Raw genomic sequence first — 13,451 nt, forward strand, 5'->3', positions numbered from 1 at the left:
GTAGCACGTGCTCATTTTTTGATTTGAATCGACGAAGCTGATTTGAAAAGACTTTTTGACATTTTTGGTTGCCTTGGCAGAAGGCTACGCGTGTATTGGCGTTTACACGTCAACCCGTAGATCATGGTATGGCCAGATCAATGCAGGATATGATTTTGAGAAAAACAATGCTTTGTCTTCACTTGTCTTGACGTGAATGTTGAAAGAAAGAGGAGCCATTCAACTCACTACTACTAGTACTAGGCACTTGTACTTGGCAACACAAGCACTTTGACTTTGTTTACCATATTCTTCTCGTTTGGATCAAGTGGAGCAAAACAATGAGTGATTCCGAGCCTGATACGGACGAATATGCCAGCGCTGAAGAGATGGACTCGCTGGATATTTCAGCTCCTTCCAGTGAGGCGAACGTGAGCCCATCTCCAGGTGGAGCCAAGGCAGGTGATGGTGATAATTCACCACAGAACCCTACAGCTAGCGAGAGTTCTGGTTCAGTGGGAACTGCCGAGAATACTGCTTGTGCAGATGGAGCCACTGCTGATAGCCCTGAAGTCTGTGTTGAAGACGTAGGCGAAACCATTGAAAGTGTGAGTTTATCAACTTCAACCACACTAGCAATAGCTCTGGTGTTTCGGGTTACATAGATTTACAGTAAGATAACCTAGTCTTGCAGCAGATCCATCAGTTGGATTTGGACTGATTACTCTCACCAAGAGCATGTACGGTACATGCATTCAGTTTCCTCCTAGACGATGCCGCCTGGTATTCCTCGCTGGTCATGTAACGGTGATCTATAATCAGTTCTGGTCGTGAAGGCAGGAGGTCAGAAGCCTACTGTCTTGATGACCTTGAAGTACTAAGTTCGCCAATCAAAGTCTGGTACCTTGTCCCAGATGGTGGTGTCCTTGAGTTGGAAATTGTCATGTACATGTATTAGACAAACTTGAAAATTCTAAAACAAAACCCCCAGGCACTTGACCCAGCGAGATCGTGTACAATGTATGGACCCCTTGTTAAGAAACCATCTCGATTTGACCAAGCACAATGACCTTTTTTTCTTCCTATTCTGAGCCTACTATCTCTTGCTTTGTAACACTGCAGGAATGTGTGCAATCTGGTAAAGAGGAGATCGCTGAGATTGTCACTGGTGAGAAAGACGATGCTCCAGATAGCGTTGCCATCGATTCTAGTACAAACCAACCTGACTTGGCTGCTGGCGGTGATGAGCCGGAGGTCGATTCGGCAACGCCTGCCACCGACACCCAGGATGAGCCCGTCAAAGATGAACCCAAGACGGACACAGCAGCGCAAGCCCCTGCTGAGCCAGCTAAGCCTGAGCCAACTGTCCAGACTCAACCTGCGGCACCAGCAGCAGCTAGTGGTGGCGGTGGCTGGGGCTCATGGTCTTCTTGGGGAATGAGTCTGGCTGCATCAGTTATTCCTCAAGTACCTGATGCCACAGAGACTACCAAAGGTAAAGAACATTTCGGTGGACTTGTGCTGTATATCTAGTTGGTTTCCTGATGTACAGTCAACCTTGTGAGTAACGACCTCCGGTGTAACGACAACTCGCGAATATCGACACAATCTTCGGACCTTGTGCCCGTTTTACTGCATACAGTGCTGTCGGTCGCCGAAGAACTGGCGGTCAGCCTCCTAGCCTAGACCGTTCTTATCTTCATGTATTACAGTCTATGCATGGTTGAGTCACCCCGTATACATTGGTATGCTGAGCGTGGTAAAATTCTAGCCTGATCGTTCTTCGGCGCCCGACAGTACTGTACTTTCAACATCACGAACGAGAGAGCTTGGAAGCTCAGGGCCCTACGCTATGCTTTTTTGCCCTTGATGACCTAGACAAAAAAAGCATACGGATGTTATAAATTCATACAAATTTTTCCATTTTTTTAGACATAACCTCGGATTCGAACCCGCACTATCGCCCTGCATGCATCCCCGATACACTTCACATACATACTAATTCTTCCAAGTCGATTCACGTTATGATCTTGCATTTGAAAACCCTATTTGAATATGCATTGTGGCCAGCCGTCTTTGATGGCTCGGTATGGTAGGGGACAGGTACGGGACAGGTACGGTCGAGGGTAATACGACACCGTCTACCGCCTTGATGACCTAGGCAAAAAAGCATAGGGATGTTACAAATTTTTCAATTCTCCTACATCAAGAGTATACTCTTGCCTACATGCATTCCCCCATACACTTCGCATTCATACTCAATCTACCAAGTTGCTTCACGTTATGATCTTGCGTTTGAAAGCCCTATTTGAATATTGCGGCCAGCTGTATGTGGCCAGCTGTGTTTGATGGTACGGTACGGTACGGGACAGATACGGGATAGCGCCAGGCGTGACACAAACACATAAACACACAAACAAACACCAAATTAAAGCTGTGTGGATCCTGGCTAGCGCCAGACGTTACTGAAGTAACGTCTTCTGCATAGCTACGGGAATAAAGACAACTCGTGGATACTGACACTTTCCTCATGTACAATCGAAGGGCTTTATTTGCAAGGTCGACTGTACTAGCTTTTTATTCAATTTGGAATTGCAAGGTGTATAAACCTTTGCACGGCACTGGCATTCATTCATTTCGTTATGTTTCTGCTTTGGCACATCTCTGCAGAGGAAGTGCAGGCTAAAGGCGACGAAGAGGCGGCATCTGTAACAGCAAGCGCTGCTTCCGCCGCGGCTGGCTTCTTCGGCATGCTCGGTGGCGTGGCACCAGGTCCTGCAGGTGAAGCCACTGAAACCAGTGAGTAGTGGATCTGCTATATGTCCGAGAATTGCCGTGCAATGGCCAATAACATGACCATGTTGTACCATAGTGTACCATGCATCGCGGTCAAATAGAACGGATTCTACAAGCGTGCAAGTGCAGTGTTACAGCGTGTCACGGAATGGACATGCAATGGCCAGTAGCATTATGACCATGTTGCACCATAGTGCACCATGTATCACGGTCGAATAGAACGGATTCTACACATGTGTGATTGCACTGTTACAACATGGAGTCACACGGGCCATGGCATCCCTACGTGGCACGTTCTCATATGCACTAAGGGGTCGCCGCAAAGCTTTTTGTCGTCCCTGAAACAAAATCACGGGGCAAAATCGAAAGTCAACTGTACATGACATGTGCGTGCGTGCGATTTTCGTCTTTCAGCATAGCAAGCGGCGCTTATTTCGGAGGGAATCCCGAGTACGAAACAAACGATGTTCGTTTCAGGGCGACGAAAAAAAATATTTGCGACGACCCTGAAGTCTGACATGGCAGCCATTTTGGAACACGCTTTGCCAAGGCTGTGCTTTTTCATGTCTATTTGTGTGTGTAGCACCATGAAATTAGGTGAGTTTAGAACTGCAATGTTTGGCCTGATTTGTGTGATTGTGAATAATGAGTAGACTGGCATAAGCCCACATTTCCTTTGGTGCTGAATCGGTAGCAATTGTGCACCTTATCAACTCATTACGACATGTCTCGTATCTGGCTGATTGTGTGCTGTGGTAGAGCAAGGAAAGTCTGGTTCGACTCCCGAAGTTCAACAAGAGGGTGCCCCATCAGCTCCGACGGGTGCAGCTGCTGGAGATTCTGTTGCTGCTGGTGCTGGTCCTGGCTTGTTTGACATGTTCGGTGGAATCTCGGGAATCAGTGCTGTTATTCAAGAACGGGTAGGCTCTCTTGTTTTGATAGGCATTATTTGTTTGCTTTGCGTGCAGGAATGTTGCCTGAAGTTCATTTTGGGTAAAGCAGTGAATGTTGGCCATCATTTTTAAGTTGAAGTTGGCACTATTAAAGGGAGAGTTCAGTGGAGTTTTCTCACTGTGTGGACCAGTAATAAATAGAAGAGCCTTCTTCAGAAGTTCTTGTCATTGTATCTAGTGTTTGGTCCTATCATTGTAGTTCCATTTCCTGTGTTTTGAGGAGAGCGATCACCCCCGCTTGCCCGTTTTAGAAAAAGAATATTTCCGGAGCTTGTCAGTGTTCGCCTTGAAAGCATTGTTTCAAGTAATTCTACAACTATGGATCTGTGCTGATGCTTGCCCTGCACTCTCTATATTCTATGTTGGCTTTCGTCAGCGCCTGTCACAGAGCTCATGCAAGCTACGAGCCCTTGTTTTGACTTGGACCATGCTCTACAGTGTACACAGACTGTAGGCTGCTGATTTTACTACTACAGTCCATTTCAAAACTATAGACGCGTACCTAGGCAAAAACCGTTATGCCAGCATCTATACCACAAAATCTGTAATCACTTTGTGCATAAATTTTTCCAAATCGGGCGTCTGTTATCCAATCGTTTAGAAACTATATGAGAGTAATTGTGGAGCGGACCTGAGCAATATTCCGAAAACTATTCTCAAAAAGTTCCAGGCAAATTTGAAATATTTCAAAAACCCTGCGCGTCTATAGTTTTGAAATGGACTGTAGTGATGTACTCCTTGTATTGTCCTATTTTCGCCTTGGAGAGTGATACATCACTCGCGAACTGTTCTCTCTCTCTCTCCTCTCTCCTCTCTCTCTCTCTCTCTCTCTCTCTCTCTCTCTCTCTCTCTCTCTCTCTCTCTCTCTTTCTATCTCTCCTCTTTCTCTCTTTCTCTCTCTTTTCCTCTCGCCATGGGTGTGTGTGTCTGTGTAACATATCTTGTCGATCGTTCTTGTTTGTTGCTAATGCTAGGGTGAAGCGCTTGTTGCCGGAAGTCTGGATACACTGGAACTGATTGGGAAGAAGACTGTTCAAGTCCTCACTGAGGATGATCCTGGTAAGTCACGATGATGATAATGTATTACCATTCTCCTGTGTTTCTGTTGCGTTTGTGTACTATACTATACTGCATATCTTGCCACTGTCAAATGCACAGATGTAGTGTTGCATTGTGTGTGACTTTCCATGGGTGATCGCTCTGTATCCATGTCATGTGCAGATATTTGACTGCATTCTATCGAACGTGCTTTGGTTTCCATGAATATTGAGTATTACTGACCATGGCTGTAATATCGTATTAGTACCATGTGCTAAAAGTACATACCGGTATACTACAATTTCCTGCTCGCTTTCCGCTTCGCTGTTTGCCTCAGGATTCCGGAGCAGCCGTGAGCGTATTCGTTCTGGCCGTGCCAAGAACCCCAACCTTTCACAGGTGAAGTAGCCCAATAGAGGCATGCATGGTGATGTCGATGTGTTCCTGCTGGCATGCTTCTTATAGAAGCACCTCTCCTTGTGCTGTTCAAAGTCTAATGCTGATCATGTGTGTAAATAACATGGGCCAGGGACAGGAAATTTTCCAGAAAAGCATGTCTTCGGATGGGAAAAAAACATTTGTCCAAAAATGAAAAAAGACAGTTTGTCGTTGTGCTTTTCGTCGCACATGCACATGAGGTGCGACGGAAATGGACAAAGCTTCTTTTTCGTCTTTTTGGGCAAGAATTATCTTCGCCTGAAGGCTCGTTTCCGTCTCCTGGGCCCCTATGTATAATGTACATCCCATGACCCCAGTCCAGTTGGCCATGCAGCTTCTACAACATAGCCTATAGGCTTTCTAGCTACCCATTGTGCCTGTGGTGTAAGTGCGGTTGCGCCGGGGTTTTGTTTGTAAGCCAGTCGGGACGTTGTGGATGTATGCATGCTTGCTTGTCGCTTCTGCAGATGTTGCGTGAGGCGCAAGAGCAGACTGAAGTGATCAAGACGCAAGCCGAAGGATCAGCGACCACCGGGGCACCGGCTGTGAGTAGCAACAATGATGTCAACTAGTATTCTGACCTGTTCTGTGGCCATTTGTATGCGTACATGTACTACTGTAGCGGACATGGAAATCCAGTCGATTGACCGGGGCCGGCGCCCTCAGCGCGTACAGAACGCTGCGTGCAGTGCATAAAGTCATGTTGGTCCGATGCGACCAGCGCGCTGCAGCGCATAATGCATGTTCCGCTATCCACGGTGGGCTGCATGGCCAGTACCCTGGGGCCGCTAGACGTGTGACCGGATTTTCATGTCCACGACAGGAGTATTCAGCCAGCTGTTTTTTTTTGTTTTTTTTAAGTAAACCCAGCCATTTGTTATCCAGGGTCTGACAGCAAGTAAAGAGTGATCCATGATTACGTCGACCGCAGTAAACCCTGCCAAAGCCGACCGCTGAAGGGACCTGACCGTGGTCCCTGTGTACGGTCAGTCTTCGTATGCAGGGTCATTTGACTGGAAACAACAACATGTGGTCCTAGCAGTAGTGGTCCCCTAGGAGAGGTGGTCGTCTGATCACAGAGTGGCTGCCTTGACAGGTTTTAGAGTGCCCTCGATCCTGGTCTTACGTTTCAACCCAGGAAAAGGAGTAAACAAAAGGAAGTCTTCCTCTTTACTGGCATGCGTACTGCTGGTGAAACCTTGTCAAGCGGCCACTGTTCTTGGACACCAGGTGTGTGGATTGTGCGTTCAAAGACTGCGATGGGCTGGTCCTATGGGTGGTCGCTGAGACCAGGTTTTACGTGTGCACTACAGTCGAAACGAGTGAAGAGGCACGACTGTAGTCCAGTGAGTAATCCCCTTATTGAGCAAGGCCTACTGTTTGGTGACCTCCTGCAACCCCTATCTTGTATTGTAGACTAGCGGAGATGGTATGGGCTCACCTTACTCTATGCTCTTGCATGTGTGTTTGCTGCACTGACCAGGCACTGACACCGCGTGAGAAAGGCTACAATGATTTCTTTGAAGAATACCACGGTAAGAAGGCCCATGCTGCACGTTTGCCATCTTCAACTGGTTGCAACTGTGCGTTTGTGCACTTGAGGGTGTGTGTGTGGGGGGGGGGTGGAATGCACTGGCTCGTCTGTCTTCAAAATTCGAGTTGCTCCAGTCGTATTACTTCCCGAACCAGATCACTCAAGCGCCATAACAACATTTTGGAGTGTTGTTGGTAACAGTTTTCTTATACTAAGATGGAGTAGTGGAGCATGACTTTAATATATTGTATTGTATTTCATTGTTTATTCACGGATTCTCCAAAGATGAATGGATACCTATCTTGGGAGTCTCTATAGTTGACATGAAGCATTTTTTTTCAAGGATTATGGTTTCATTGCTGTGTGCTTTAGTAATTTTTGTGCTTATTTATTCGCTTTATTTCAGGAATGATCCACCTGGAAGCCTTGGAGCTGCTGTCTCGGCAAAGCACCTCCATGGTAAGTTGTGCATTGAATTTGTGCCGCACAGCCCAGTCGGGGCTTAGTTATATCATTGTATCTCTGTTCATCTCCTTATTGAACTCTTGGCGAGTGGGTCCAGCGGCAGGAGGCATCCACGCTGGTTTTGGTTGATTGTTTGTATGGTCAACGCGGCAATGCTAGGGAGGAAACGCAACAGAATTCTTTCAGATGTATGGTTCGTTTACACGGGACATGGAGCAGTACACCAAAACGGAACAACTTAAAACGTTGCCCAAAGTGGAAGAATTTGAAAACGGAAATCTTCTACTGGGGAAATTTGAATATGTAAACAGTTGAAGCGGAGCTTGGCCTCCTCGTCGCGTTTGTATTGTTTCGGCGCAACTACACAGAGCACGGCGGATCCGCGAAAAACTGAAAACTACAGGTCCAGGTTAGCTATCGAAGGATTATCTCTCTGTAGAACGTAGATCACTGTGCAGGCTCTAAACTTGCACATTGATCATGAATGCTACGAGGATACTTGAACTCTGATTCCAGTTCGCCGAGGCTCCTCCAATCTGTATTTCTGCCGAGTATTGAACATCAGTCATGGTCAGATTCGCAATGCACGCTTGTCAACAGTACTCAATACTGCATGTGCCCTTTTCGTGTGTTTCTTGCTTGTCTTCGTTTCTGCTGCTGCTGCTAACTACCCTGTAGGCGAGTGGTATGACCGCCGGTGCTGAACCGGCAGTGTCTCGCACGGCCCGTCGCTATGGCGATCTATTCGAAACGACACGAAAAGACGCCGACAGCCTGGACGACTGCGATGGTAAGAGAGTAGGAATGCAGATGTGTATGGGCATGATTTCTTTGCTCTCAGATTCTGACTTAGGTCATCACTGACCTGCTGTTGTTCGTTTCCTTCACTGGTGGGGTGCTAAGAGTTCTCCGTGTGTTCTTTCTCCTTTGCAACATGCTGCTTGCAGAGACTACCCTGTTCGACAAGGATCAATTCATGGACGCTGTACAGAAGTCGATCGATACGTTCGGTGTCGGCTTGTCCCTGGCCAGTGTGTCAAAGGTACTATTTATGTGAAGAGACTCTGTAAAACGAAAGTTCTCAAAACCGTTCGTGTCAGCATCTGCGAAAAATTGTGCAAGTTTCACGAAAACAGTTCTGCATCTATTCACAAAAATACAGAGAAGTCGATCGCTGAAGTCATGTTCGTTTTTGATTTTCAAGTCTGAAGGAAATGTTGAGCGGTCTCTGCTGGTATGACAGCTACACCGTAGCTCAGTCGTTAGAACATCGCTGGCCTCAAGCAAAGGTCCCTGGTTCAAGTCTTGGTGGTGACGGTCAATTTTTTCTTCAGACTTTTCACGTGTGCATCTTTCCCTCAAACCAACGAATATTTTGATCTACAGGTTTTCCTTTTTCTGCCTGGTTTCGTTTGATGGAAGTTGTGCTCTGTGCTGTGTATCTGTTGGGTGTAGGCGGCGCAAGAGTGTGAGCGACGATGCCAGGAGCTGGAAGAAGGGAAGATGGAGCTGGCGGTAAGTCTGCTGTGCTTTGTGTATGCTTGGGTGTGTGTGGGTGGGTGTGGGTGTGGGTGGGTGTATGCTTGGGTGTGGGTGTATGCTTGGGTGTGGGTGTATGCTTGGGTGTGGGTGTATGCTTGGGTGTGGGTGTATGCTTGGGTGTGGGTGTATGCTTGGGTGTGGGTGTATGCCTGGGTGGGTGGGTGGAGGGGGGGGGGGGGGTGCATCTACATGTACCAGCATATCCAGCCTGCCCCACTTACAGCCAACTCATAACGTTATGACTGTATGCTTGTATGGTATAGGACCTTTTCTGCCCATGTTCACGTTTGGACACGTAACAGTTACAGGTACTAAGAATCGACCTTACTGAGTAAGCTGTGCATCACTAACAAACCATGTGCCACTGTGAAGTGTTGGGTGTGAATGCAATCCTACAGTACTGTCTGTATGGTGGCGAAGAGCAATTGGTTCAGAGTCGTTAGCCTATGCCGTTCTTTGTTTTCATGTCTGAATGTCTGCATAGCTGAGCCACCATGTACGTATGGGTATTCTGCACCTGGTAAAATTCTAGCCTGTGCGTCCGTGTGCACATCATTCTTCAGCGCCCGGTAGTACTGTACTGCTCATGCAATCATGGAACAGTTGGTGGAGAGGTTTTTTATTTATTTTTTATTTTTTTATTCCAAACAAATTGAAACAATACAGTCATGGCTGAGGTAGCCAGTGACCACTTTGCGTGGCGATTGCAGGGTTTGTATAGGCAACCACGGCTAAATTATGCGATTACATCATCAGTTGAGATGCTGTGGCGAAGTCGCGGACTCGCGGCACAGCGCTGTACTTGCACTAGCGACTCGCACTGCATACTTGTAGTGCCCATTCGATAATCTGCTCATTCACGCTCGTGTACTTGAGCCCGTTCGAAAATCCACCGTGAAATCATTCGCGTAACCGCTATAGTATGGATGGACTTCCGTGAAGAGCTTCACCTAGTGAACTAAAACTCCTGCACATTGGTGTTCACTGCCCTAGGAGTAAATTGGAGCCTGTAACGTTAGTAGCACTTGCCTGCACTTTATCTCTGCATGCTTGCCCTTGATATCTGTATCTGCTTGTATCCCTCTCTCACTCCGACGTTCCCATTTCCTCTGCGGCCCCTCCATTGTCGCCTCTTGCAGAAAATCCAGGAAAGTGCGATTCGAGCTCTTGCCCAAGTGACGGCACTCAGTATAGAGGTATTCCACAAGGTTGCTGAATTATCCCTGCTTCCCGACGCAGAGGTAAGAACCCTGTCATGCATACTGGAAGGTTTCCCTCTTCAAAAGGAAACTCGGATGTTGAGCCAATAGCAGTAAATAGTAGTCAGGTTGTTGAATGTCTCAATATCCCTTTCAGATGTGTGCCTTGTTGTCGCACTATCTGACTGTATAATATCTCGTTACCTTGGTGGACTGTTAGTCATAACTCGTAACTTATTGGTCGTCTTCTTCTGCAGTAGATGTTTACCATGATTGAATATTCATCGAATGCCATGTGCTGCAATGTTCCTTTTTGAAAGTACCCATTTCTTGATGCCTTTTCTCTGCAGAGTGGTGGCCAAGATGCTGAAGCTTTCACGAACTCAAAGTGCGAAGCCTGTTTTGCGTACGTATCCCTTGCTAGTGTGGTGACCATTTCCATGTGTGTCTGAATGTATTGATGTGGATTGCTGTTTGCGCTATGCAGAGCAATGCCGTACCTGTTGTTTCAAGTATGGGTGATTGTAATGATTGGTACGCTCTTCTTTTATCGTTTTACAGGTTCTCCCAAGAGATTTGCCGGCAAGGGGAATACTTGGTCAACTCGTTTGTCAAAGCATTGAACGCATTGGAACTTGAAGACAAGGTGGGCTTTGTACGCTGTAGGTGGTTACCCTTGATGATAATGGGAATGTAACTTGAAACGGCAATGTTTCTCTGACAAAGTCACTGTTTTCACTAGGTACATGTTCGCTTCTCAGAAGTGGATCCACTTGGAGTTGGTGATAAAATGAACATGGCGTTTTGCATACAAACGTGTGTCTGTGTCCGTGTGCGTGCGTGCGTGTTTGTCTGTGTGTTTTTTCTCCGCTTCTAGGACAAGATTTCTGCGACAGTAACAGCTTTATTCATTGAGGTAGGGTTTGAGTATTGATGTTATAGCAAGAGTACTTTATGCACTCTTGGTTATAGTTATTCCACTTTTGGCCAGCATTGTGTTGTGTTTGTGTAAGAATGTAGCTGGTTCTTTGGCACTGTTTCAATGCCAGTGTACTTCTAAATAGCTTTTATCGTATCCAGTAATTGAGTTCGAGTTGGTCAGTTGTTGAGTTAGTTCTTTCTCCACTCTCAATAGGATACTGTAAAAGCCATAATATATATAACGAAGTGCTAACTCTAACGAGTTAACGAGGGGAAATCTGTCGTTAGAATAGAAATCGTTATACAGAAATCGATACAATACTGTTGCTATTGAGCGTTGAGAATGAGTCAGAATCGTTACCTTTTGTTCGCATAAACCAGTCAATTTTAGGAAATCGTTATATATGCGCCTCGTTAGAATAATGGCTTTTACAGTATCATAAGGGGATTGCCCTATTAAAAATTTGATAAAAAAATAAAATAAAGCCATCTTTGGATCTTCCCATATATCCAAGGTGATGCCCTCCTAGATCCTGGGTGAAATTTTGGAAAAAAATCAGTTGGCGTGGTGTGTTTGTATGTTACAGGCTAGATTTGGGTTTAGATGACAAGGCTACAGTGGAATTTCAAAGTTCTCAAAAATCATGCAGTGCATGTAGTTTTATAAAAGCCTGACCTGACCGCGATGTCACTTCTGTGTTGATCTTTGCAGGCATCAAACAGTGTGGGATATACACGGGACGGATGTGACTTCATGCTCTCCACTGTGCAAGTCGTGTACCTCACGCGGGCACTCGCATAGTGTAGCCACTACCCATGGTATACTCCTACTCGTCACATACAGTATACGATCATGCTGTTGCAGAATGCTAGCTTAGCCTAGTCTGATTATTGAATGCTGCTGCTGTTCTGCTTGTCATCCACGTCTTTGCTATTCACCCCCTGGACAGAGGCTTTATGTTCAGTTCCTCCTCCCCCTCCACGCTGTGTCTTTCACTGCTGCCACTTTGAATCTATTATTTCTCTGCTACTCGACGCACACTGCTCACCTGATTTCCGCCAATGTGCTCCAGCTGAACCATGTAAGCCAGGGAGTACTAGTCCCTGGTGTAAACCAGTGCACCCACACTTACACCTACCTACCCAGCTACCCAATTGGGTTTAGAGGATTTGCTTTTCAAGTGCTTCCAGATCTATACCTTCTGCTCATTATTTTAAAACTACATAAGACAGGTCTTATTTCTGTTTGCTTTTTCTGGTTGCTCAATTATCATGTGTGCATACATTTTTATAAGTGCCAGTACTGAGCCTACACTCACCATTGTTGAGTCATCTGTGCAGGAAGATCTCAGACAGATGAACTATTCTGGTGCGGTGTCTGCCGCACTGCCGCTCGCATGGCCCGGCACAGCGACTAGTACAATAGTGTTGTATGGTATATGCAAGCCTTGCTTGATAGTTTAGCATGTTTTACGATGGCAGCATGTGGCGAACACTGTTTTCCATGCACTGCGTCTTCCGTCTTGTGAAATGCTGTCATACTAAAACATGCTAATGCCTAATGCCCGCTAGCAAGAGTAGATAAACGTTTATCTACTCTTGCCGCTAGTACCGTAAAGTACCGTTGATCCGCCCCCTCTCTAATTCCCGCCCCCTGTCGATTTTCTCCTTGTGAAGCGACTTCGGCGTATACAACGAAATACGATGTTGAACCGACGCATGCACTGCTGTACACAATACTTGCCAATCCAGGATCAAAATGTGCACAATCCAGCGCATCGAGTCTGAACTTCTACGTTGTTGTACATCGTACTGCACTTGACAGCCTTGATCTAATTCCCGCCCCCTGCCGAAAACCCAGCTGGGAAGCGACATGGCGTGGGGGCGGATCAACGGTACTTTACGGTAATGGTATTGTACTTACTCCCTGGCTACCGGCTGGGCACTCACCCGATAACCATGGAGTGAGTGTGCAGTTTTGTGACTGCAAGAGTACAAAACTCTGTCCCCGGGGAAAATTGCGATTCCGCGGCCGCGTTTTTTTCCGCGTTTTTGCGATTTTTTAAAAGACCGCGTTTTCCGCGATTTTCCCGCGGTTTTGAACTTTTTTGTTGCACTACACGTACACACAGTGCACTGTTCGGTCAGCAACGTCTCATCGTGGCGGCTTCTTACTCAAATATGACGAGTGCTTACACCAGAGACTTGTAACTGATTGATTTCACTACATACTCACTGAAAATTGCCGCACATCAATATTATTCACCGCATATTTACCGCATATTTACCGCAAATTCACCGCATATTTACCGCAAATTCACCGCAAATTATGCCATATTATGCCGCGTTTTTCCCGCGTTTTTGCGATTTTTTTCCGCAATTTTCCCCGGGGACAGAAAACTCATTGCGACAGTTATTACTTATATTCATGTACATGTACATGTATTGTTGTATTTGTATGACATCAATTATTTGTGCACGAGGGGGGGGGGGGAAGCTTGTGAGTAACACCTTACGGCTACTTGCCACAGCTCTGGATTGGAGTGGCAGCACAACGCAGAAGAGAAAACAAAGCAAATATGATTA

General features: G+C 46.3%; 1 protein-coding gene across 1 annotated transcript; it reads left to right on the forward strand.

Annotated features, from left to right (window-relative positions):
* The first annotated feature begins 218 nt into the window (after positions 1-218).
* LOC135818096 (protein FAM114A2-like) lies at positions 219-12,261 on the forward strand. The gene is made up of 17 exons (XM_065331423.1): positions 219-587; positions 1,102-1,474; positions 2,650-2,778; positions 3,535-3,695; positions 4,703-4,787; positions 5,104-5,165; positions 5,672-5,749; positions 6,688-6,739; positions 7,145-7,197; positions 7,882-7,993; positions 8,151-8,245; positions 8,659-8,718; positions 9,885-9,986; positions 10,295-10,350; positions 10,506-10,590; positions 10,822-10,860; positions 11,578-12,261. The coding sequence occupies exons 1-17, from the start codon at positions 321-323 to the stop codon at positions 11,665-11,667; spliced, it is 1,899 nt and encodes a 632-aa protein (XP_065187495.1). The 5' UTR covers positions 219-320; the 3' UTR covers positions 11,668-12,261.
* The last annotated feature ends 1,190 nt before the right edge of the window (positions 12,262-13,451 follow it).

This window comes from Sycon ciliatum, chromosome 1 (genome assembly GCF_964019385.1).
Source record: "Sycon ciliatum chromosome 1, ocSycCili1.1, whole genome shotgun sequence".
Taxonomy (NCBI): domain Eukaryota; kingdom Metazoa; phylum Porifera; class Calcarea; order Leucosolenida; family Sycettidae; genus Sycon; species Sycon ciliatum.

Bases quoted from the DNA above. Each gene is read 5' to 3' on its own strand.
- LOC135818096 (XM_065331423.1), top strand. From the start codon at position 321: ATGAGTGATTCCGAGCCTGATACGGACGAATATGCCAGCGCTGAAGAG. The intron at 2,779-3,534 runs GTGAGTAGTGGA...GTGCTGTGGTAG, and splicing joins AGGTGAAGCCACTGAAACCA to AGCAAGGAAAGTCTGGTTCG. The intron at 10,591-10,821 runs GTGGGCTTTGTA...CTCCGCTTCTAG, and splicing joins CATTGGAACTTGAAGACAAG to GACAAGATTTCTGCGACAGT.